This window comes from Saccopteryx leptura, chromosome X (genome assembly GCF_036850995.1).
Source record: "Saccopteryx leptura isolate mSacLep1 chromosome X, mSacLep1_pri_phased_curated, whole genome shotgun sequence".
NCBI classification, from domain to species: Eukaryota; Metazoa; Chordata; class Mammalia; order Chiroptera; family Emballonuridae; genus Saccopteryx; species Saccopteryx leptura.
The window spans coordinates 44,265,441-44,291,683 of record NC_089516.1 but is presented as its reverse complement, the minus strand read 5'-3'; the positions used below and the strand labels follow the sequence as shown (position 1 = coordinate 44,291,683).

At 40.1% G+C, this 26,243-nt stretch overlaps 1 protein-coding gene, 1 non-coding gene and 1 pseudogene across 2 annotated transcripts in view; 2 read left to right on the top strand and 1 right to left on the bottom strand.

Moving 5' to 3' along the window:
- LOC136385583 (zinc finger protein 182) overlaps positions 1 to 21,489 on the bottom strand; it is a 38,477-nt gene extending 16,988 nt beyond the window's left edge. Inside the window, exons 1-2 of the mRNA XM_066356656.1 lie at positions 21,086 to 21,489; positions 20,073 to 20,129 (exon numbers count right to left, since the gene is read on the bottom strand). Of these exons, the coding sequence (XP_066212753.1) occupies positions 20,073 to 20,087 (15 nt within the window). The 5' untranslated portion in view covers positions 20,088 to 20,129; positions 21,086 to 21,489. The remainder of the gene's footprint in view (positions 1 to 20,072; positions 20,130 to 21,085) is intronic.
- On the top strand, positions 11,071 to 11,199 carry LOC136386648 (small nucleolar RNA SNORA30/SNORA37 family). Its single transcript, XR_010748006.1, has one exon. It is a non-coding gene; the product is annotated as a small nucleolar RNA SNORA30/SNORA37 family (small nucleolar RNA).
- Positions 13,965 to 15,827, top strand: LOC136385967 (small ribosomal subunit protein eS21 pseudogene; annotated as a pseudogene).
- Positions 21,490 to 26,243: the final 4,754 nt, after the last annotated feature.

Genomic DNA, 26,243 nt, shown 5'->3' with positions numbered 1-26,243 from the left:
GGGGCGACGCTCTGCCCACCAGGGGGCAATGCTGTGCCCATCCTGGGCGTCGCCATGTTGCAACCAGAGCCACTCTAGCGCCTGGGGCAGAGGCCAAGGAGCCATCCCCAGGGCCCGGGCCATCTTTGCTCCAATGGAGCCTCGGCTGCGGGAGGGGAAGAGAGACAGAGAGGAAAGCGCGGCGGAGGGGTGGAGAAGCAAATGGGCGCCTCTCCTGTGTGCCCTGGCCGGGAATCGAACCCGGGTCCTCCGCACGCTAGGCCAACGCTCTACCGCTGAGCCAACCAGCCAGGGCCTGTACCACAGCTTTTTAATCCACTCGTCCACTGATAGACACTTGGGCTGTTTCCAGATCTTGGCTATTGTGAACAATGCTATCATAAATATGGGGTTGCATTTCTTCTTTTGAATCAGTGATGTGGTGTTCTTGGGATATATTTCTAAAAGTGGGGTAGCTGGGTCAAAAGGCAGTTCGATTTTTAATTTTTTGAGGAATCTCCATACTGTTTTCCACAGTGGCTGCGCCAGTGTGCATTCCCACCAGCAATGCAGGAGGGTTCCCTTTTCTCCACATCCTCGCCAGCACTTATTATGTGTTGTTTTGTTAATGAGCACCATTCTGACTGATGTGAGATAATATCTCATTGTGATTTTAATTTGCATTTCTCTAATGATTAGTGATGTTGAACATTTTTTCATATGCCCATTGGCCATCTCTATGTCCTCTTTGGAGAAGTGTCCATTCATTTCTTTTGCCCATTTTTTGATTGGATTGTTTATCTTCCTGGTGTTGAGTTTTACAAGTTCTTTATAAGTTTTGATTATTCACCCCTTATCAGACATATTATCAAATATGTTCTCCCATTGTATGGTTTGTCTTCTTACTTTGTTCATATTGTCTTTAGCTGTGCAAAAGCTTCTCAATTTGATATAGTCCCATTTGTTTATCCTGTCCTTTATTTCACTTGCCTGTGGAGCTAAATCAACAAATATAATTGCTGTGAGAGATGTCAGAGAGCTTACTGCCTATGTTTTCTTCTAAGATCCTTATGGTTTCATGACTTACATTCAAGTATTTTTTTTATTAATTTTACTAGGGTGACATCAATAAATCAGGGTACATATGTTCAAAGAAAACATGTCCAGGTTATCTTGTCAATCAATTATGTTGCATACCCATCACCCAAAGTCAGATTGTCCTCTGTCACCTTCTATCTAGTTTTCTTTATGCCCCTCCCCCTTCCCCCTTTCCCTCTCCCCCCCCACCCCCCGTAACCACCACACTCTTATCAATGTCTCTTAGTCTCGCTTTTATATCCCATCTCATTCAAGTATTTTATCCATTTTGAGTTTATTTTTCTGAATGGTATAAATTGGTGGTCTAGTTTCATTTTTTTGCAAGTACCTGTCCAATTTTCCTAACACCGTTTGTTGAAGAGGCTGTCTTTACTCCATTGTATGCTCTTACCTCCTTTGTCAAATATCAATTGTCCATAAAGGTGTGGGTTTACTTCTGGGTTCTCTGTTCTCTTCCATTGATCTATATGCCTGTTCTTATGCCAGTACCAGACTGTCTTGAGTACAATGGCCTTGTAGTATAAATTGATCTCAGGAAGTGTGATACAACCCATTTTATTCTTCTTTTTCAAGATTGCTGAGGATATTCGTGCTCTTTTTTCATTCCATATAAATTTTTGGAATATTTGTTCTATATCTTTGAAGTATGTCATCGGTATTTTAATAGGAATTGCATTAAATTTATAAACTGTTTTGGGTAATATAGACATTTTAATGATGTTTATTCTTCCTATCCACAAACATGGCATATGATTCCACTTGTTTGTATCTTCCTTGACTTCTTTTATCAATGCTTTATAATTTTCCGAGTACAAGTCTTTAACCTCCTTGGTTAAATTTACTCCTAGGTACTTTATTATTTTTGTTGCAATAATGAAGGGGATTGTTTTCTTAATTTCTCTTTCAGACAGTTCATTGTTGGTGTATAAAAATGCCTCTGATTTCTGAATATTAATTTTATATCCTGCCACCTTGCTGAATTCATTTATCAGGTCCAGTAGTTTTTTGACTGAAAGTTTAGGGTTTTCTATCGACAGTATCATATTATCAGCAAATAATGATACATTTAATTCTTCTTTTCCAATTTGGATGCCTTTTATTTCTTCTTCTTGTCTGATTGCTGTGGCTAGGACTTCTAGAACTTAATTGAATAAGAGTGGTAAAAGGGGGCACCACCGCCTTGTTCCTGATTTTAAGAGGATTGCTTTTAATTTTTGCCTGTTGAGTATGATATTGACTGTGGGTTTGTCATAGATGGCCTTTATCATGTTGAGGTATGTTCCCTGTATTCCCACTTTGCTGAGAGTTTTGATCATAAATGGGTGCTAGATTTTATCAAATGCTTTTTCTGCATCTATTGATACAATCATGTGGTTTTTCTCCTTCCTTTTGTTTATAAGATGAATCACATTGATTGATTTGCAAATATAGTACTAGCCTTGCCTCCCCAGAATAAATCCGAGTTGATCATGATATATGAGTTTTTTCGTGTATTGCTGGATCCGGTTTGCTAATATTTTGTTGAGAATTTTAGCATCTAAATTCATCAGGGATATTGGCCTATAGTTTTCTTTCTTTGTGTTGTCTTTGCCAGGTTTTGGAATCAAAACTATGCTAGCCTCATAAAGGAGCTTGGAAGTCTTCCCTCCTCTTGAATTTTTAGAAATAGCTTGAGAAGGATAGAATTAGTTCTTCTTTGAATACAGTGTTTGGTAGAATTCGCCTGTGAGACCATCTGGCCCAGGACTTTTGTTTGTTGGGAGTTCTTTTTTAACTGTTTTGATCTCATTTATTGTAATCTGTCTTTCAGTTTTCTGATTCTTCCAGATTGTTTTCTGAAAGATTATATGTTTCAAGGAATATGTTCATTTCACCTAGGTTGTCTAATTTTTTGGCATACAGTTATTAATACTATTTTTTTTACAATCCTTTGTATTTCTGCTGTGTGTTGTTACTTCTCCACTCTTATTTCTAATTTTATTTATTTGAGTCCTCTTTCTTTCTTGGTGAGTCTGGTTAAAGGTTCATCAATCTTGTTTACCTTTTCAAAGAACCAGCTCTTGGTTTCACTGATCCTCTGTATTGTTTCTTTAGCCTCTATGTCAGTGGTTCTCAAATTTTTTGAAGTCGGGGCGCATTTAAAATCCTATAAATAATTGTAGGTGCACTATATAAAAATTTCTGAGAAATATGTTATAATAATTAAGTCAAATACTATAGAAAAAAATAAAGTCCAAGCGTGCTTTTATGGTAATTAAATGAAATAAATGACAAAATTACATTTATTCTGACAATAAAAATCATTTTTATGTTACATTTTATGAGTTATGCTTTTAAAAATTCGTAAAAAAGAGGGGTTAAAAAATAGAAAAATGACAAAAAAAGTTATCTTTATATATATATAAATACATTCTTAGTAAGTTTTAGTAAATTTGTCAGGTCCTGGCATGAACGTGTTAAGTTTTTTCATTCTTGAGTTTATGAGAAACATGAGCCTGATGTATCCTAGTGATTTCATCAATGTTTGGGCATATATTTGAAAGGCAAACTCTCATTTCCTCATCAATACATTGAAGAATTCCTCTCTTTTTACTCTTGTGTTGAGAGTAGAAAATCCTAATTCACACAAATAGGATGTTGAAAATTGTAGTAAAATGTTCAAAGCTTTTTTAGATATTGCCACATATTCTTCTTTTATAAAGATCCAAAAGGCTTCAAGAGACAATTCCTTATATTTAATCATCAATCCAAAAACCCACCATACATATCATCTTAACCAAACAAAGAATAGAAGAAACTTGCCTCCAGTCCTTCCGGGGAACATGTGGGGTAGTGTAAACAATCCAGCACCACAGCTTAACAGCCTTTTGCAACCTAATCAGGCAAGTGAGGTGGGGGGGGGGGGGTTGGGCAGACTGTCAGCTTACAGCCAATTCCCCACACCTCTGTCTCCCAAAACTCTAAAATCCAAAAACCCTGTTGGTTTTTTGTTCCCCAACAGGCACATATTTCTCAGGAATACCATAGGGCACATCTGGAAATCTTCTAGGGCGCACCAGTGTGCCCTGGCACACACTTTGAGAACCAATGTTCTATGTCATTTATTTCCACTCTGATCTTTATTATTTCCTTCCTTCTACTTCCTCTGGGCTTTACTTGCTGTTCTTTTAGATGCAGGGTTAAGTTGTTTATTTGAGCTTTTTCTAGCATTTCAAGGTATGCCTGTAATGCTATGAACTTCCCTCTCAGGACTGCTTTTGCTGTGTCCCATAAATTTGGAGTTTTGGTATGCTCATTTTCATTTGTTTTAAGAAAATTTTTTTATTTCTTCCTGGATCACATTGTTAACCCATTCGTTATTTAATAACATGCTATTGAGTTTCCAAGTGTTTGAGTGTTTTTCAGTTTTTCTATTGTAGTTGATCTCTAGTTTCATGCCACTGTGATCAGAGAAGATGCTTGATATGATTTCAATCTTCTTAAATTTGTTGAGACTCATTTGTGCTCTAACATGTGGTCTATCCTAGAGAATGTACCATGAGCACTTGAAAAGAATGTATATTCTGCTGCTTTACAGTGAAACGTTCTGAAGATATCTATTAAATCCAGTTGATCTAGTGTGTCCTTTAAGTCTGATGTTTCTTTGTTAATTTTCTTTCTTGATAATCTATCCAGTAGGGGTATTGAAATCCCCTACTATTATAGTATTGCTGTTGATCTCGCCCTTTTTGTCCATCAAAGTCTGCTTTATATATTCAGGTGCTCCTACATTAGGTGCATAGATATTTATAATGGGCATACCTTCCTGTTGGATTATTCCTTTAATCATTATGGAGTGACCTTCTTTATCTCTTACTATATCCTTTGTTTTAAAGTCTATTTTGTCAGATATAAATATTGCTACCAGTTTTTTTTGTCATTTCCATTTGCATGAAATATTTTTTTCCAACTTTTTACTTTCAGTCTATGTGTATCTTTTGTTTTGAGGTGGGTCTCTTGTAGACAGCATATGTATGGGTCCTGTTTTCTTATCCACGCAGCTACCCTATGTCTTTTGATTGAAGCATTTAATCCATTTACATTTAAGATTATTGATATGTAGTTGTTTACTGCCATTTTATTATTTAAATCTACATTCCTCTTTTACTAGATTTTTTCCCCCTTTGTTCTGTTTACAACAGGCCCCTTAACATTTCTTGCAGCATTGGTTTGGTTGTAATGAATTCCTTGAGTTTTTTTTTTTCTGAGAAACTTTTTATTTCTCCTTCAAATTTAAATGATTGCCTCATTGGATAAAGAAGTCTCGGTTGTAGGCTCTTGTTCTGCATTACTTTAAATATTTCTTGCCATTCCCTTATGGCCTCAAGTGTTTCTGTTGAGAAGTCGGATGTCATCCTTATGGGGGCTCTTTTGTAGGTGATTGCTTTTCTCTTGCAGCTTTTAGTATTCTTTATTTATCTCTTAGCTTTGGTATTTTAATCATGATGTGTCTTGGTGTAGGTCTTTTTGGGTTCCTCTTTATTGGGATTCTCTGTGCTTCTTGAACTTTTTCCTATATCAATTTAGGGAAGTTTTCAGCTATGATTTCTTCAGTCAAGTTCTCTATCCCTTGTTCTTTCTCTTACCCTTCAGGAACCCCTATGATGTAGATGTTATTTCTCTTCATGTTGTCACAGAGCTCTCTTAGAGTTTCCTCAGACTTTTGGAGCCTCTCTTCTTTTTGATGCTCCATTTCCATGTTTTCATATATCTTGTCTTCTAAATCGCTGATTCGATCCTCTGCTTCATCCAGCATGCTTTTAATTCCTTCTAGTGTATTCTTCATTTCTGATATTATATTTGTAATTTCTGACTGGTTCGTTTTTATTATTTCAATGTCCTTTTTGATGCTTGTTATCTCTTTATTTAGGTGTTCATTATGTCCATCTTGATGTTGCTCTAAGATCTTTCAGCATCCTATCATTATTTTAAACTCTGCATCCGGTAATTTGGTTATTTACATCTCATTCAGTTCTTTTTCTCATGATTTCTCTTGTTGATTCATTTGGATTGTGTTTCTTTGTCTTCCCATTTTATCTGTGTATACACTCTTCCTTTGGATGTGTTGTTTGCATAGCTAGCTGAGTCTAGGGCTGGTATTGTCTGCCTCCAATTTTCTGTTGTGTTATTTCTAGGTCTTCCTGGGTTGGCATGAGCTGTTTTTTGTAATCTGCTCTGGGCTAATTATCTGCTATCACCATTCTTTTTGCTATTTGTGTTGGTGTTTTCTATGTCTTAGCTGGGTCAGGTATGAGGAGCCCTTCCTTAAGCTACCACTCTAACAAGGGTTGTTGGGTCCTGAACTGATGCTCTCCATATCTGGCCACTGGATGTGCCTACCCTGGACCTCCCTGGCTGGAGCCTGGTGCAGATCAGTGGGGCGTCACTGCCTATGACTGGCTCTTCTCAACGTTTTTGGAGCTACAGGCAATCCAGATCTTGTGGTTGCCTCTGCTGGGCCCAGGTGCCATTGTAGATATCAGCTGCACTCCCAGACCAGCTTTTATCTACTCTTGACCTAGGGGAAGTTCCTTTAAAAGTTCAACTTCACCTGAGATCCACTTTCTGCTGCCTCTTATTGCTGGCTACTTGTTGGGCTCAGTACTATAATTCAGTGATTAGGTACAATATTGGATGTGGCTTGCCCCTTAGACTCAGAAGGGTGTGGCCACAGGGGTTCAGTGGGTGTGGCCTCTGTGCTCCTGATGTGTGGTCTGTCCACCAGCCCCTGCCACTGCTGTTGCTACCTCAGGCATTTGGACTCAAGCACTGCTAGTGCCAGCCCGCTGCCCCTGGCAGGCCCACATGTACCCACTTGGACCACCTCCAAGGTAGCCCAGGCTCACTCCATGGGTGGGTTTGCACGCTCGCTCCAACTTCCACAGCGGCTGTTGTGGCTTCTGCCTCCATGGGCAGGCCTGCATGCGCTCACTCAGACTGCTCTGGCTCCTGCAGCCACACCTCGCCGCCACCAGCTTGCTGGCCCCCAACAAGCACTCAGCAGCGTGGGGGGGGGGGGTGGTATAGCTCACTATAGACTTCAGCACTCACTACCTGTGTCCCTAATGTGCTGCCTGCCTCTAAGCACCTCTTTGTTCTGACTGGAGCAGGACAGCCTCTGGTATACAGGGTAATTTCTTCCCTTTGCTGGTGTTGCTGCTCCAAGGAAAAATGTTCACTTTAGATTTGGGGAGTAATTCAGCCCAGGGGTTAGGGCGTCTATCTGTTAAAGTGTCTCCCCTTGTGCCTCCGAAACCACACTCTCCCCTAGTAATTCCAGTCCTCCCAGCGCTCCCCGCTATCGGAGCCCTGGGCAGGTGGCTGTGAGCGAGGCTCTCCATGCGGTCCCTTTAATACAGAGCCTGGGTCCAAGAGTTCTGTCTCCTTTCAAACGGTATCTAGGCTCCTTTCTCAGCCAGATAGTCTGTTCACCCCTTCCAGGCTCCAGGGCTCTAGGCTGAGACACCGGTTCTGCAGCTGAGGACCCAAAACTTGCCCAGCAACTCTCCCCACCGAGAGTCCTTCCAGGCCGCTACTTGCTCCCGGGAGTGGGGCAGCCCTTTCCGCATCCCCACCTTTCCTACCAGTCTCAGTGTGGCTTCTTTGGTGGTCCTTGGCTATAGAATCCTCTTAGTTTAGTCCAAAATTGTTCCTTAAAGATGACTGTTCTCAAAATTAAGTTGTAATCCACTTTGGTTCTGGGATGTGGGAGTTCAAACAGCCACCTACTCTGTGGCCATCTTGTCTCTCCCGTAGAGAACATTTTATGAATTTGACCCCAAAGGCAAGGAAATAATGGCAAAAATAAATGAATGGGCCTATATTAAACTAAAAAGCTTCTGAACAGCTAAAGAAACTGACAACAAAACAAATAGGCAAACAACCAAATAGGAGATGATATTTACAAACAGCTCCAGGTTAATATCCAAAATATGTCAAGAACTCACAAAGCTCAGCAACAAACAAGTAAACAGTCCAATGAAAAAAATGGGAGAGGTCCTGAACAGACACTTTTTCCATGAAGACATACAAACAAATAGATATATGGAAAGATGCTCATCTTCACTAGCTATTCAAGAAATGCAAATCAAAACCACAATGATACCACCTCACACCTATCAGATTGGCTGTTATCAACAAGACAGGTAATAGCAAGTGTTGGAGAGGCTGTGGTTAGAAAAAGGAACCCCATTCACTGCTGATGAGAATGTAAATTAGTACAACCATTATGGAAGAAAGTATGGTAGTCACTCAAAAATTAAGAAAAGAATTACCTTATGACCCAGCAATCCCTTTACTGGGTATCTACCCAAACAACTCAAAAACTTTTGTATGCAAAAACACATGCACCTCAATATTCATCACAGCATTGTTCACAGTGGCCAAGACATGGAGACAGCCAAAGTATACCTCAATAGATGATTGGATAAAGAAGATGTGGTACATATATAAAATGGAACACTACTTAGCTATAAGAAATTATGAAATACTGCCATTTATGACAACACGGATGGACCTTCAGAACATTATACTAAGTGAAATAAGTAAATCAGAAAAAGCTAAGATCTGTATGATTTTTTACTGCTTTGTGAGATATAAAAATAAAAGTCACAGACAGACAATAGTATGGTGATTTGTTGTAGACTGCAAATGGCAAAAATCCTCTGTAAATTCAAAGCTTAGCAAAAGGCTAAGTTCTCCCCCCACCACCTCCATATCCGCTATGATGCTGAGTATTTGCACCCACTTCACTTGCTTGCTTAAGTTGCTGGAAGCAATTTACATGCCCTTCTTCTCACTCTTTGTTTGATTCAGATGTTGGTTGATTTCGCTTATGCATGGTAGAGGGATTCCTGTTTATGCCTTAGGAGAGTTCCTGTTTTTGCCTCAGATGTGTAACTTTGTATCAAGGACTTCCTTGATTTGCATATGGCTATATAATAAAGCAAACTGGGGCTATGGGACACTCGGATATTGCCATCAGCATTGAAGAGGCCTCCCAATCCTATCCTTTTTTCTCAATAAGTCTGTTTTCTTAATTCCGCACCATTCTCCCTCAAGACCCAGAATTACAAGCCATGCTAGTCCGCGGCAATGATTACTGAGGGAATGGGGTGGGGTGGCAGTGGATAAAGGATAAAAGTGGGTAAAGAAATTGTGTACCATAGAGATGTACACCTGAAACTTATATGATCTTATTAACCAATGCCATCCCATTAAATTTAGTAAAAATAAATCTTAAAAAAATAAATATATGAAATTATTTTCTATTTACTCATAGTAAGATTAATACCAATTCAAACTATAGAAAAATACCATTCCTTTTCTAACAGATTGAAAAAATTTAAAGCCTGACAACATACTCTGTTAATGCAGCCATGTAGAAACAGGCACTATGATACATTGCTAATAGGAGTGGAAACAGCACAACCTCTACAGGAATGAATTTGGAAGTACCTAACAAAACTGCAATTGTATTTACTTTTTGATCTAGCAATGCCACTTGTATAAATTTATATAGAAAATATACCTAAACAAAAAGGAAACAACATACACACAATATAGTTCATTGTAGCATTATTCTTAATTGCTAAATACTGTAAACCAGTGGTAGTCAACCTGGTCCCTACCGCCCAATAGTGTGCATTCCAGCTTTCATGGTGGGCGGTAGCGGAGCAACCAAAGTATAAATAAAAAGATAGATTTAACTATAGTAAGTTGTTTATAAAGATTTATTCTACCAAACTTAGTGAAAATCCAACATAAAGTACTTGGTAAGTAATTATTATTATATGCTTTCACTTGCTGTAACTCTGCTTTATAAATTTTATAAAGTAAAGTTACTTCCCTACTTTATAAATCACCATTACTGTGGAACTGGTGGGTGGTTAGAAAATTTTACTACTAACAGAGATACAAAAGTGGGTGATAGGTATAAAAAGGTTGACTACCCCTGGTGTAAACAACCAACATTCTCACATACATAGGACAATGGTTGAACAAACTCATACATCCACTAATGGAATACTGTGCTGCTATAAAAACAAATGAGTCACAGAAATAGAACAAAAAGTCTTAAAATTTGTACAGAAGCACAAAATACCCTGAATAGCCAAAACATCTTGAGAAAGAAGAACAAAGCTGGAGGCTTCATGCTTCCTAATTTCAAACTGTATGACAAAGCTACATTAATCCAAACAGTATAGTACTGACATAAAAACAGACACTTAGATCAATGGAACAGAATATGAAGTCCAGAAAATACCCACATATATATATATGGTCAATTAACTTATGACAAAGGAGCCAAGAATATGGAATATGGAAACAACAGTCTCTTCAATAAATGGTGCTGGGAAAACTGGGCAGCCACATGCAAAAGAATTAATCTAGACTACTATCTTACACCACACATACAAGGTAACTCAAAATTGAGTAAAGACCTGAATGTAAGACCTGAAACTATAAAACAATTTGCAACATATGGAATGACCTTGAAGGCATTATTTTAAGTGAAATAAGTGAGAAAAAAAAAACAATATACGTATGATCTCACATATACATGGAATCTCAAAAAACAAACAAAGAAAAACTCAAAATCATAGATACAAAGAACGGACTGGTGGTTCCCAGAGGCAAGAGTTGGGGGAGGGGACAGACAAAGCGGGTGAAGGTGGTCAAAAGGTGCAAACTTCCAATTATAAAATAAGTAGTTGATTTTAATGTAAATCATGGGAACTATAGTTAATATTATTGTACTGGATATTTGAAAGTTGCTAAGAGAGTAAATTTTAAAAGTCCTCATTATAAGGAAAAAAATCTAACTATGTGGTGATGGATGTTAACACTTATTGTGGTGATCATTTCACAACATACACAATAATCAAATAATTATGCTGTATACCAGAAATATAATGTTATATGTCAATTATATCTCAAAAATGAATAAGGACACTAGCACTTTCACAGGTCCTCCTCGACACAGTAGGGCCAGGACTTGGTAGCTGGTACTGAAAGAAAAGCCTTGATTGCATCCTTGCCCTGGGCCTGTGCCAGTGGCAGCTGTCACTCAACAGAACAGAGAAAAAAATGAATAAGGACAATATTTGTAAATATACACAGAGCAATTTCCAGGATATATTGTTAAGGGAATAAAGCAAAGTACAAAAGAGTCTATAAAAAAAGTATACAGTGAGTCCTTGCTTAATATCGTTGATAGGTTCTGTGACTTTAAGAGAAACTACATACAATGAAACAAATTTTACTATAGGCTAACTGATATAAACAAGAGTTAAGTTCCTACAGCACTTCATCAATATTATAACAAAAAGACATTAAACAAAATGATGTTATCCAAGAACCTGCTGCATTACCTTTTGAATAATACAGAAGAGGAAACTTTTAAAATATACATTCATCTGCTTATTTTTAAATGAAACATCATAAGCATAAATCAGAAACTAACAAGATTGGTTATCTCCATGGTAAAGTTAGAGTAGGGTAGAAGGTACAGGGAAGAGGTAACAATTTTATGTATGTATTTTTGTATAGTTTATCTCTAAAACATGTTAACATTTTATATAATATAGTTAAGAGTAAAACAAAATCCACAAAAATGAAAAAGAAAATATAAAACTGAATGCAAAAAGAATAAATGAACTAAACTACCAAACAAATAACATAGGCACACTGGATAGGAGAAAGAAAGTGAAAAATTAATCCAAATAATTTCTAAACAGAGTACCTTGATTACATATCCTCAGTATAAATGACATGCAAACAAATCACGTACTGTACTCAGTAGGTTGGTTTGTCACAGATATGGGTGCAGGAATTCTAATTCTACTTTCTATGTATTATAAGACTGAGTAAATGAGTCAACATATTAATGCTAGGAGCCAGTCTCTTACTGTTGGAAAAGGGAGATGTAAATATAGAATAAGAGAAGACTAGGAAGATTCCTAAGATACTGTATGAATTAAAAGTATGTGTGTACAGCCTGATCAGTTGGTGGCACAGTGGACAGAGGGTCGGACTGTGATACAGAAGACCCAGGTTCAAAACCCTGAGGTCACTGGCTTGAGCACGGGTTCATCCAGCTTGAGTGGGACTCACCAGCTTGAGCATGGGGTCGCTGGCTTGAGTGTGGGACCATAGACATGACCCCATGGTCACTGGCTTGAGCCCAAAGGTTGCTGGCTTGAGCAAGAGATCACTCGCTACGCTGTAGCCTCCCAGACAAGGCACAAGTGAGAAAGCAATCAATGAACAACTAAGGAGACTAAGGAGCCACAATGAAAAATTGATGCTTCTCATCTCTTTCCCTTCCTGCTTCTCTGTCCCTCTCTCTGTCTCTCTATATATATCTCTTTCAAAAAAAAAAAAAGACTGAGCCTGACCAGGCAGTGGCGCAGTGGATGGAGCATCAAACTGGGATGCCGAGGACCCAGGTTCAAGACCCTGAGGTCGCCAGCTTGAGCGTGGGCTCATCTGGTTTGAGCAAAAAGCTCACCAGCTTGGACCCAAGGTCCCAAGGTCGCTGGCTCAAGCAAGGGGTTACTCGGTCTGCTGAAGGCCGGCGGTCAAGGCACATATGAGAGGGAAATCAATGAAAAACTAAGGTGTCGCAATGCGCAATGAAAAACTAATAATTGATGCTTCTTCTCATCTCTCCGTTCCTGTCTGTCTGTCCCTGTCTATCCCTCTCTCTGACTCTGTAAAAAAAAAAAAAAGATAATGTATAATAGATGAATGGATAAGAAAGCAAGACCCATATATATGCTGTCTACAAGAGATCTACCTCAGAATAAAAGATACACACAAATTAGAAGTAAAGGGATGGAAAATAATAGTTCATGCAAATGGAAGTGAAAAAAAATGTTTGGGTAGCAATCCTTATATCTGACAAAACAGATATTAAAATAAAGGCTATATTAAGAGACAAAGAAGGAAGGTCACTACATAATGATAAAGGGAGCAATCTAACAACAGGAGATAACCCTGGTAAACATTTATGCACCCAACATAGGAGCGCCTAAATATGTAAACAGAATACTGATGGAAATAAAGGGAGAAATGGACAGGAATGCGGTTATAGTAGGAGATTTTTAACACCCCACTGACATCAATGTATATAGATCATCCAGACAGAAAATCAATAAGGAAACAGTGGCCTTAAATGACACATTAGATCTGCTGGATTTAATTGATATCTACAGAGCATTTCACCCAAAAGAAGCAGAATATACATTATTTTCAAATACACATGAAACATTTTCTAGTATAGACCACATTTTAGGACACAAAACAAGTCTCAATAAATTTAAGATTGAAATCATACCAAGCATCTTTTCTGACCATAATGGTATAAAATAGATATCAATCACAAGAAGAAGAAAAAAAACACACACACAAAGACACGGAGGCTAAAAAAACATGCTACTAAACAATGAATGAACTAAAAATGAGATCAAGAAACAAACCAAACAATACTCTGAAACAAATAAAAATGAGAATATAACAACCCAAAATTACAGTCAGTGAAATTGTAACAGTAATCACAAAATTCCCAACAAATGTCCTTGACCGGAAGGTTTTACAGGTGAATTTTACCAACCATTCAAGGAAAAACTAACACCTATCCTTCTCAAACTATTCCAAAAAATTCAAGAGGAGGAAAGATTCCCAAGCTCACTTTACAAAGCCAGCATTATCCTAATTCCAAAACCAGATAAAGACATTACAAAGAAAGTGTTATAAACCAATATCCCTGATTAATAGATGCTAAAGTCTTTAACAAAATATATTAGCAAATGGGATCCAGCAATACATTACAAATGTCATACATCATGATCAAGTGGAATTTATTCCAGGTATGCATGGTTGATATAACATCCACAAATCAATAAATGTTATACACCACATAAACAAAATAAAGGGAAAAAATCACAGGATCATGTCATAGGTACAGGAAAAGCTTCTGATAAAATTCATCACCCATTTATGTTATAAACTCCCAGTAAAGTAGGAATACAGGGAGTATTTTTTAATGTAATAAAAGCCAAATATGACAAGCACAGCCAAGCATTTCTCTAAGATCAGGAACAAGACAGGGATGTTCACTATCACCTCTTATCCAATATAGTACTGGAAGTTCTAGCCACAGAAATCAGAAAAGAAATAAAAGGCATCCAAATTGAAAAGGAAGAAGTAAAACTGTCATTATTTGCAGATGACATGATACTGTATACAGAGAACTCTAAAAATTCCAAAAAAAAAAAAAAATACTAAAACTGATAAATAAATTCAGTAAAGTAGTAGGATACAAAATAAATATCCAGAAGTCAGTTGTATTTTCATGTACTAATAATGATCTATCAGAAAGGGAAACTAAGAAAATGATACCATAAAATATAAATGATACCACTTATATTTTATTCTTTTTAAAACAATTGTTTTAAAAAGAATAAAATATAAAGGAACAAATTTAACCAAGGATGTAAAAGACCTGTACTGTTCAGAAAATTATAAGACACTAAAGAAAGAAATTGAAGATAGAAACAAATGGAAGTATATATACCATGTTCATGGATAGGAAGAATTAACATTATTAAAATGTCCATAGTACCCAAAGCAATTTATAGATTCAACGCAATTCCTATCAAGATTCCAACAGTATATTTCACAGAACTAGAACAAATATTCCAAAAATTTATATGGAACTACATAAGCCCCCAAATAGCCACAGCAATCCCGGAAAAAAAAAAAAAAGAACAAAGTTGGAAGAATAATGCTACCTGCTATCAAACTATAATACAAAGCCATAGTAACCAAAACAGCATGGTACTGGTATAAAAACAGACATACAGATCAATGGAACAGAATAGAGAGTCCAGAAATCAACCCACGCCTATTAATATTTGACAAAGAAGGCAAGAACATACAATGGAGTAAAGACAACCTATTCAATAAATGGTGTTGGGAAAACTGGATATGTGAAAAAAATAAAACTAACCACCTACTTACACCATACAAAATAATAAACTCAAATGGACTAAAGACTTAAATGTTAGACACAAAACTATAAAAATCCTGGAAGAAAACACAGGCAGTATAAAATTTCAGACATTTCCCATAGCAATATTTTTTCTCATATATCTCCTCAGGCAAGGAAAAGGAGAGAAAAGATAAACAAATGGGACTACATCAAACTAAAATGTTTTGTACAGCAAAGGAAACCATCAACAAAATTGAAATACAACCCACTAAATGGGAGAACATATTCGCCAATACATCTGATAAGGGATTAATGCCCAAAATGTGTAAAGAACTTATAAAACTCAACACCAAAAATCCCCAAATAATGCAATTAAAAAATGGGCAAAGACACCCATAGAGCTGCCGGGGCACGCAGCGCTCTCTTTCCGTGGACGGGCTCCTGGTGGTGGCAGCAGGCATGCGGCCAACAGGCAGAACGACGCCGGCGAATTCGTGGACCTGTACGTGCCGCGGAAATGCTCCGCCAGCAACCGCATCATCAGCGCCAAGGATCACGCGTCCATCCAGATGAACGTGGCCGAGGTTGACAAAGTGACAGGCAGGTTCAACGGCCAGTTTAAAACCTATGCGGGGCTATTCTCTGGATAGGCAAGTCAGATGACTCCATTTTCCGACTGACCAAGGCCGACAGCATCATCTCAAAGAACTTCTGACTGGAGAGCATCACCGATGTGAAATTTGTCATAAATAAATGGTGAAAACTCAAAAAAAAAATGGGCAAAGAATCTGAACACTTTTCTATAGAGGACATATGGATGGGCAATAGGCACAAGAAAAGATGCTCAAAATCACTAACTGCCAGAGAAATGCAAATTAAAGTGCAGTAAGATATCACCTCACACCTGTCTATAAATCAACAAACAAGTGTTGGCCAGGGTGTGGAGAAAAGGGAACCCTCGTGCACTGCTGGTGGGAATGCAGATTGGTACAGCCACTGTGGAAAGCAGTATAGAGGTATCCCAAAAAAATAAGAAATGGAGCTGCCTTTGACATAGCGATCCCACTACTGGGAATATATCCTAAAAAGCCTGAAACAGCCTGACCAGGCGGTGGCACAGTGGATAGAGCATCGGACTGGGATGCAGAGGACCCAGGTTCAAAACTCCAACGTTGCTGACTTGAGTGCAGACTCATCCAGCTTGAACGCAGGCTCACCAGCTTGAACGCAGGTCTCTGGCTTGAGTGTGGGATCATAGACATGAACCCATGGTCATTGGCTTGATCCCAAAGGTCGCTGGCTTGAAGACCAAGGTTTCTGGCTTGAGCCCAAGAAACTGGCTTGAGCAAGGAGTCACTCGCTCTGCTGTAGCCACCCCCTCTCAGTCAAGGCACATATAAGAAAGCAATCAATGAACAACTAAGGTGCTGCAATGAAGAATTGATGCATCTCTCTCCCTTCCTGTCTGTCTGTCCCTATCTGTCCCTCTCTGTGACTCTGTCTGAAACACTAATTCCAAATAATATATGCACCCCTATGTTCACTGCAGCATTATTTACAATAGCCAAGATCTGGAAACAGTTCAAGTTCCCATTAATATGTGAGTGGATAAAAAAAGCTGTGGTACATTTACACAATGGAATACTACATGGTCATAAAAAGAAGGAAATCCTAGGGTGCTGGCTGGCTGGCTCAGTGAATAGATCATTGGCCTGGCAAGCGGATGTCCCAGGTTCAATCCCCAGTCAGGGCATACATGAGAAGCAACCATCTGCTTCTCTTCTCCTCCCTCTCTCCCTTTTCTCCCTCTTCCCCAGCTGCAGCCAGTGGCTTGATTGGTTTGAGTGTCAGCCCCGGACACTGAGGATAGATAGTTCACTTGATTCAACCCCAGATGGGGGTTGCCGGGTGGATCCCGGTCGAGGTGCATGCAGGAGTCTGTATCTCTATCTCCCCTCCTCTCACTTAAAAAAAGAAAGAAAGAAATCTTACCTTTTGTAACAGCATGGAGAGACCTCGAGATCATTATGCTAAGTGAAATAAGCCAGGCAGAGAGAGTACCATATGACTTCACTCATATGTGAACAAAATGAAATAACAAGCAAAAGAGAGACAAACTCATACATAGAGAGTAGGCTGACAGCTATTGGAGGGAGAGGTTGGGGGGGGCCAGATCAGTAAGCTGGAGGGATAGAGCAAAAAAAAGACAAAAGAAACTGATGGGCATGGACAACAGTGTGGTGATCACTGGGAAGAGGGGAGGTGGAAGAGGGCATGGGGGCCTAAATGGTAATGAACGAAGACCTAACTTGGGGGAGTGAACACATAATATTGTGTACAGAGATGTTTTGTACAATTGGGCACCTGAAACCTGTATAATTATGTTAACTAGTGTCACCCTAGTAAATTCAATTAAAAAAAATAGGCAGAAGACTTAACAGACACTTCAAAAGAGGATATAAAAAAAGTAAATAAGCATATATAAAGATATCCAACATCATCAGCCATTAGTGAAATGCAAATTAAAACCATAACTATAGACTGCTATGCTACTAAAATGACTAAAACGAAAAATACTAACAATAGGCGCCAGGTGCTGAGAATAGCTCTGTTGATTCAAGCATCAGCCCCCGATGGGGGTTGCCAGGTGGATCCCAGTCAGGGCGCATGCAGGAGTCTGTCTATTTCCCCTCCTCTCACTTAAAAAAAATACTGACAATACCAAGATCTGACAAAAATGTGAAGCAATTGAAATTCACATACATTGCTGGTGAAAATGAAAAATTATTCAACCATTCTGGAAAACAATTTGGCAGATTCTTAAAAAGGTGAATGTACATTTACCATATGACCCAGAAATTCGATATTTACTGTAGAGAAATGAAAACAGATGTTCACACAAAAACCTGTTATGTTTAAAGGAGCCCTACTAATAATTGCCCCAAACTGGAAATACAGTAATTCAAATGTCTTTCAACAGGAGAATGGGTAAATAAGCACTGATACATCTATAGCATATAATACTACTCAGCAATGAAAAAGAACTGACACACACAACAATTTGTCTGAATCTCCAGAGAATTATACCCAGAAAAAAATCCAATATCAAAAGGTCACATACTATATGATTCAATTTATATACTTTCTTGAAATGACAAAATTCTAGAAATAGAGAATAGATCAGTTATTGCTAAGAGTCTAGGAAAGGGATGAGGGGGGAAAGAGTGGGTGAGGCTATAAAAGGACAACACAAGGGATCCTCACAGTGATGGACCTGTGTCTTGACCATATCAACGTCAATATCCTGGTTGTGACATTGTAGTACAGTTTTGTGAGATGTTAACATTGGGAGAAACTGGATAAAGAATACACAGGATTTCTCTGTATTATTTTTACAATCGCATGTCAATCATCTCAAAAGACAGTTTAGTTTCTTTTCAAAAAGGTTACATACCACACGATTCCATTTATATGACACTCTTGAAAAGATAAAAGTATACTGACCCAGAACAGATCTGTGGTTGCCTGAGGTTACAGGTGGAATAGCATGTGGCAGTTCTTTGGTTTGATGAAACTATTCTCTACCCTATAGATTAGTTACACCAATTTATACATGTGTTAACATTTATTGAACTGGACAACACAATTAAATTTACTACACACTAAATTAAAAAATTAAATTTATTGACTTTATTGGGATGACAGTGGTTAATAAAATTATATAGGTTTCAAGTGTACAATTCTATAATATATCTGCATATTGTATTGTGTGTTCAACACCCAACGTCAAGTCTCCTTCCATCACCATTTATCCCCTCTTGACCCTCTTCTACCTGCCCCCACCCCCCTTTCCCTCTGAAAATCACCATGCTGTTCTCTGTGTCTGAGGTGCTTTTTATTTTCTTAATCCCTTCACTTTTTTCACCCAGCCTCCCAAAACCCACTCCCCTCTGACAGCTGTCAGTACGTTCTCTGTATCCATGAGTCTGTTTCTAATTTGTTTAAAATTTTTAAATGAAAAGAAAAAGATGGTGGGCTATGGGTGTCTGCAGGATTTTGTCTCTTAGCCAAATGAGAATTAAAATTCTGAGAAAATTAATTCAGGAAAATCATCTGAAAGACAAGCAGTTCCCTAAGATATTTCATTTCCAAATTACTACATTTTGACATTAGTCTACACCTCACTGAGGAATGCTGTAAGAAACGTCTTCAGGAAACCAGGGACTGTGTTTTTCGCCAGGCTGTGGTTGAAGAAAATTCCACCACCCAGAGGAAGACCCAGCAAAGAAATGTCTTGAGGCCCTAGCCAGTTGGCTCAGTGGTAGAGCATGAGCCCAGTGTGTGGAAGTCCCAGGTTCAATTCCCAGCCAGGGCACACAGGAGAAGCGACCATCTGCTCTCCACCACTCCCCTCTCCTTTCTCTCTGTCTCTCTCTTCCCTCCCACAGCCAAGGCTCCATTAGAGCAAAATTGGCCTGGGCACTGAGGATGGCTCCATGGCCTCTGCCTCAGGTGCTAGAATGGCTCCAGTTGCAATGGAGCATGGCCCCCTAGTGGGCTTGCCAGGTGGATCCAGGTCAGGCGCATGGGGGAGTCTGTCTCTCTGCCTCCCCACTTCTCACTTTAGAAAAATACTAAAAAAAAGTCTTGAAAGCCAATTGTAGGAAACTTTTCTTTACTGAGGACTTGGTGTGCTCTCTCTATAATGAACAAGGTAAGCCAAGTTACTGGTTGCATTTCCTTTCCTTTGGCTGCCAGAGGCTCAAAGAGAAATGTGTAACTCATCATTAGTATCTGCAATACCCTAAGTCTTCCACATGTCTACACTGACCTTGCTGCTGTCTCTCATTTTCCCTGATCCCAATGCTTATTTACAAATAATTTCCCATTTTATGTCAGAGATTCCTACATAGCTCATCACATCTGTGATTAAACAGAGGACGAAACAGACAAGTCTTACCTGTGCTTCAGCCATTTCCTGCTCTTCTTGGGAAAAGGCAGATGTGTGAAGGCTGAGCTGGAAGAGTGGAGAAATATAGAGCATATGAGAGACCCCATCAGGCTTCCAGTGTCCAGAATTATCTGTCTAGAAATCCCCTCACACCAACTAGACGTGAAGCTGCTCTGTGAAAGTTTGGGCAACCATGTGGTTTTAACAACCACCTGTGTCTTCTTGTCTCTTTTCCTCATGTGAACATCTAACACAAAAGGGTTTTCTATATATACTTATATATTGGTCTATAAATTGTATTTCTAGGTATTCTCTTTAATGAAATAATGTATCATCATTTCTCTGTAAGTACCTTCATCTGAGCATTGATTTTAACAATGCCAAATTTAAACATTAAACTGCTAAGGAAATATAAGAGATGAAATGCTATGTAGCTATTAAAAATAATGTTGTATAGAACTGTACTTATTATCTGCGTACTTTGTTATTGAGGCAACATCAGTTTATTATATTATGTAAGTTTCAGGTGTGCAACATTAGTTTGGCCCTGTACATAATAATAGCCCTCATCTATCTGTGTACTTTTCTGTACATATATCTAAATTAAGTTTTTAAAATACTATAGAATGTTTAAGCTGAATCACAGTAAACTAAATGAAAAATAAAAGATAGGTTATAAAACTGCAGGAACCCATTTTTAAAACTTTTTTTTTAAATGTTTAAAAATGCATACCCTTTATACACTCTGAAAAATGCCTAAGAATGGGCATTTAAATGTAGGGAGATATAATTAATTCCTTTTCAGTTTTTTCCTCTATTTTGTAATTAATGTAGAATTCAAATGTGTTACTTATCTATTAATCGCCAAGAAAACCAGTTTCAAACATTACCCCAGGACGTTAGCCCGATCCTCCGCAGCCCCCGTAGCCCCAGGGCCTGCTCCCCCCACCCCCAAGCCCCAGGCTCTGAGCGAGGCTCTTAGGCAGGTGAGTCCTCTCAGGTGCCTTCTTTCTTCTCCTCACCTCACTGGGGCCGTCTTGCTCAAGAGCCAGAAGGAAGCCTTCGAGTGCAGATTCACTTCAGCTGGAACACTGACCCCAGGCCCCTAACTCAGGATTTGGGCAAGGGGAAAAGGGCAGAGGGAGAGACAGGGCACCCCTAAGGAGCCTGGGGGGGGTGCTAAGAACCCTTAGCGCAGGCCACTGTGCTGGAAAATGTGTAAAATTCAACGTTTAACAAGCCCCATTCAACCCTGACTAGCCCCATAACTTTGCCTTCGATTGACCCCAAAGAACCTCATTCACTGACCATCCTATCATTCTCCCTTACAACTCTCCACATCAATGACCTTCACAAATCCCCCTTTACTCGTCCCCCAGAACACCCATCATTCGGCCCATCACCCCTAGCACTCGCCCTCCCCCCCCCCCCAACAGATTTTTCTGCTTGCTGCAGAAGAGACCATTAAAAGAACTACCCCGCAGAAACACTTCCGCTTCGGGACCAACTCGGGCTGCGCAGCCTACAGAGCTGCAAGGCCCGTGTGTGCGCACGCTCAGTTGGAGCTTGGAGCCCGTGTCCGCCAATAGTCAACACGCAGCCCCCCTCCCAAGGCCTGTAGCGAGAGCGACAGGGCCGCTGCGCAGGCGCAGAGGGAAGATGGCCGCGCGATGATGTCACTCCAAGGAGATGGCTACGCCCCTCGTATCTTCTACTCTGGAGGGTAGCCGCATTGAACAGGTGTTTACTTTGTTCTGCGGTGGACGCCATTCCTAACACTTCCAAAACCAATTTTCTTATTGCAGGAAGGGGAAGCACCCAATTAAGGAAAGCTCTGGCAGACAGGATTTTGGTGTCTTGAACTTGTAGGGCAGCATTGGGTTTGCAGGTGTAATTGAACAGTAAGACGGGATACGAAGCAGGATTGCTAGGCATGCACAAAATCTAGGAAGTAGGGAAGGGTCGCTGGCTCCATCCAGTGGCTAGGGCTGGAAGTAGACAGTCAAGCGTTTCAAGGCAAACGAAGTGAAGAATACATAAATGGCGACTTGGGATACAGGCGCGCGCGCACACACACACACACACACTTCGGAGCAAAAGGGATGTGTAAAGCAGGAGCAGTCAAGTTGCTTCCTTAGTCCAAAAGGAGTAGACCACAAATACCTAAAGCAAAGAGCTTTCTGGTGGAGGGCACGAATGATAAAGGCCCTGAAGTAAGACTTAGTTTGGCGCTTTGGAGAAACGGAAACAAGTGTTATTGTATTGGGAGTGTAGGAGGTGTGAGCAAGGGAGAGGAGAGTGGCAACCAGATGCTGTAGGGTCTCCTCTGCCAGGAACAGAGCTCACGTTTCATTCTGGACGTAATGAGAAGCCATAAGAGGGATCAGATATTTTAAAGACCTTTCTGAAGCAATCTAACATTATATATTAATGTTTAAAATACACATATTTGTGCTTCCCAGTGAGGTCAGGAGGGCAGGGCTCAGGACCACAGATGGTTTATTATCCCTTGCCCAGAAGAAGCCCCTCCTTCGCAGGCAGTGGACTCCCTCCCAGAGGAGTAGGAGAAGCTGGTGAAGTCAGAACAGCAAGCACTCTGGCAGCCCAGAGAACCACCTGACTGCTTCCTCTGCTCCTGGGGGTTGTGGGGACCCCAAGAAAAACAGGTACAAAATCAAAAGGAGTTGGTCATAATGGTTGCAGCCTCATACTTGTTCTCTCCTACCCCACCCAGCCTCCCTTCAGTAAAAGCAACTCTCCTGACTGATTTCTGGTTGCTTGTCATGGTTCCTGACTTGTCCTCAATCTCAAAGTGTGCCAGGATGCTCTATATTTACTTGGAATTGCTTGCTGAGGCCTGCTCAGTTGGCAATCCTATTAGCAGGATTTTTTTTTCATTGTGTTTGTAAAATGAACTAAAATACAAAGGAAAAAAATACACATATATTTGACTTCTGTTATGGCTTGTCTTGCACCATCAGAACATAAGCTCCACAGGAATTTGCTTAAGTACCTCCTGTACAGCAGGTATTGTTCTAGATAGTGGGAATACAGCAGGGAAGAAAACAGAATCCCCCCCCAAAAAAAATGGGCCCTGATTGGTTTGCTCAGTGGATAGAGCGTCAGCCCAGTTTATGGGCATCCTGGGTTCGATTACCAGTCAGGGCACACGAGAAGCAACCATCTGCTTCTTTCCCTCTCCCCCTTCTCTTTCTTTTCTCCTCCTGCAGCCAGTGGCTTGGTTGGTTCAAGCATCCAGGCCCTGAGGCTAGCTTGGATTCCGGTTGGGGTGCATGCAGGAGTCTGTCTCACTATCTCCCCTCCTCTCACTTGGAAAAAAGAAAAACAAAACAAAGACAGATAAACATGTTGGAGACAACCTCGTTTCAAACCCCCACCTACCAGCTGTGTAATTTAGGGCAGGGTTCAACTTCTCTGTGCTACATTTCCTCATCTCTAATACAGGGGTACTGACAATACCTTCCTCGTTAGGGTTGTGGTGACAAATTAGTTGATAATTGTAAAGGGTTTAGAACAATGCCTGGCACATACCAAATGTTATATAAATGTTAATGATGATTTAAATAAAATTAGGCTGTGTGTATAAAACTTTTTTAATAATAAGAAAAAGTAAAACGATAATCTACAGGCTTCTTTGTTGAGACCAGACTGCAGAGGGCAAGGACGAAAACAGGAAGACCAATGAGGAGGCTTCTGCCAACAGGCCCAATGAATGATAATGAAGACTCAGACCCACCTCAGAATCTCTTCTGTGCCAGGCACTATGTGAAACATATGACGAGACCTGCCTCAGATAGTCCTCACTATCTTTGAACAGTCCTATTCACCCCACACACTTCTCAGATAAAGAAACTGAGTCCCAGAGAGACTAAGTAACTTGCCCAAGGTCACACAGTTTCCCAAGGTCAAATCCTCAACTTCTACCCAATAATACTCTTGTTTATTTAACATAGCACAGAACTCCCAGAAAGTATTTGAGTAGTAATTCTAGAACCATGAAAACTAGCTAGGGAATGTTTTTACCAAAAATATAGATGGAGCTTCTTAGCAGACAAAGCAATGTGAGAAAGCAGGGGAGTAACTCAGATCTCTGGCTCCCAGGGTGCAAAACTTATCAACCCTGTGAATGCATTAGAATGTAGAAAATAGGAGGAGCCAGACCTTTAGGCCCATCCCAGTCTGGCCTTTTCCAGCCAATAAGCACCATTTCCCCACCACCTGTACACACACATACATACATACACACATCCCTGTGGAAGGGAAATCCTTTAGGTGTTGGGGTACAGTGATTGCAAGCTCCAGAAATGTTCCTAAGTCAGTAATACAGCCCTTCAGAAACTGTCCCAGTGTTCACAGTGCACATCCACAAACTCTGTGAGGCCAGCTTTTCTGCTGCAGAGCTGGACCCCCACCCTCTATCCTGGGCATCCTCTACCATCAGTCCCAACAGGCAAGACCTCCTCATACAGTGTCCTAAGCAGCAGATAGCTACGTGAAGTGGTATGGAAAGCTGATAGCTGGTCCTACCACAGAGTCTGCCCAGTGACCCTCCCACCCAAAGGCCTTCCACCTTGATGGTGAGTCATCATGACAGTTGCTCTTAAGATTCATTTTATCAAAACTGTGAAGCTGTTGCCAATTGTGCGCAGTCATTTTGGACCATGATGTAACAGGTGTGTTTGATGGAGCAAAGGCACAGAAGGAGACAGTTCTCTGGTAACCTTGGAGCTGTCACACTCGCCCTGAACTACTGGCCTCCAAGTGAGGAATCGCCTTCCAACCTCTTGAAGCTGCTGGTATTTTTGGTGGTGTTGGTATGTGCAGTCTAACTGAATCCTGAACAATACATCACACTTTTCCATCTTGGTTGGTGTGAGTGTTGGTAAACAGGAGATACATGGTACTGGGAGGGTGGAGAATAATGGTAGATGAAGGATAAATTGGGAATAAATTTGGTGAGACAAAGGGCTATAGAAGATAGGTGAATAAGCAATAGACTGGAGTGAATATGACTAGTGTAGTGCAGAGTGAGGAAGCAGCTATGCATTAGATTGTGCCCTAGTCTGAAGTTATGGATGAGACTGAGTAAATGATGGGAAAATGAGACACGGTATAAGTAGCAAAGAATTAAAGTGGGAGCAGACTGTGAGTGAATGGGGTAATGAAAGATGATAAATGTAAATGGAGTTGATAACACATTAGAGTTGATATGAATACTAGGGTTAAAGTGTGAATAAATGATGGTTTATGAGGTACAATATGAGTAAAGAGAGATGAATTTCAGGGAAAGGTAGGAGTGAATGGAGGTAATGTGAGGCATAGAGGAAAGAATGGTGCACACAGGGACAAAATAAGAAGGAATCAAGATGAATCCATGGTAGAATGTGAATATGTGAATCAGGTTGAGTTTGAGTGGCGATACTATGAGGGGAAGTAGAGTGATGAAAGGTGAATGAGAGACAAGCTGGGATTACATAGGGGTAATGCAGGGCAGTGTTCCAGGGACGTACAGGAATCCCAGTGTGAGTCGGCCCAGGTGAATGAGTTGAAGCGTGTGCATGAATGGAGGTAATGTTGGGCAGGGTGAGAGGGGATGGAAGTAAATGGCAGAGGAAGGTGAGTAACAGGTATTGTGAGGCAAAGAGAGAGGGTATGAAGGTCCACTCACGTGGCCTAAGGTGAGTAAGGTGGGGGAAATGCAACCCAATGTGAGCCAAAAGTGCTGAATTCAAGGCAGAGTGTGACTGAATAGGGGTAGTGTGGGGCAGAGTGGGAGCAACTAGACTTGAATCAGGAACAGAATGGGAGTGACAAAGGGAAATAAGGGTTATGCTGTGAGTGAATTTAAACGAATGACATAATGAAAGGCAGACTGAGAGTAAGTGGAGGCAATAAAAAGAAAACCGAGAAAGAATGGAGGTGAACAAGCATAGGGTGAGTATACCTAAGTAACTTGAGCTAGTGTTTAGGAGTAATGCAGAGCACAGGTCCAGGAAATGGGGGCAATATGGGGGCAGAATTAGAGAGAGCAGAGGTGAAAGGGGGTAGAGAGAGAATTAGGGGGAAAATGAGGTCCAGAGTCAATGAACAAAGCTGAAGGATGTGCCATGTGAGAGTGAACGCGAGTCATCTGACACAGTGTCAGGAAGTGGAGGTAAA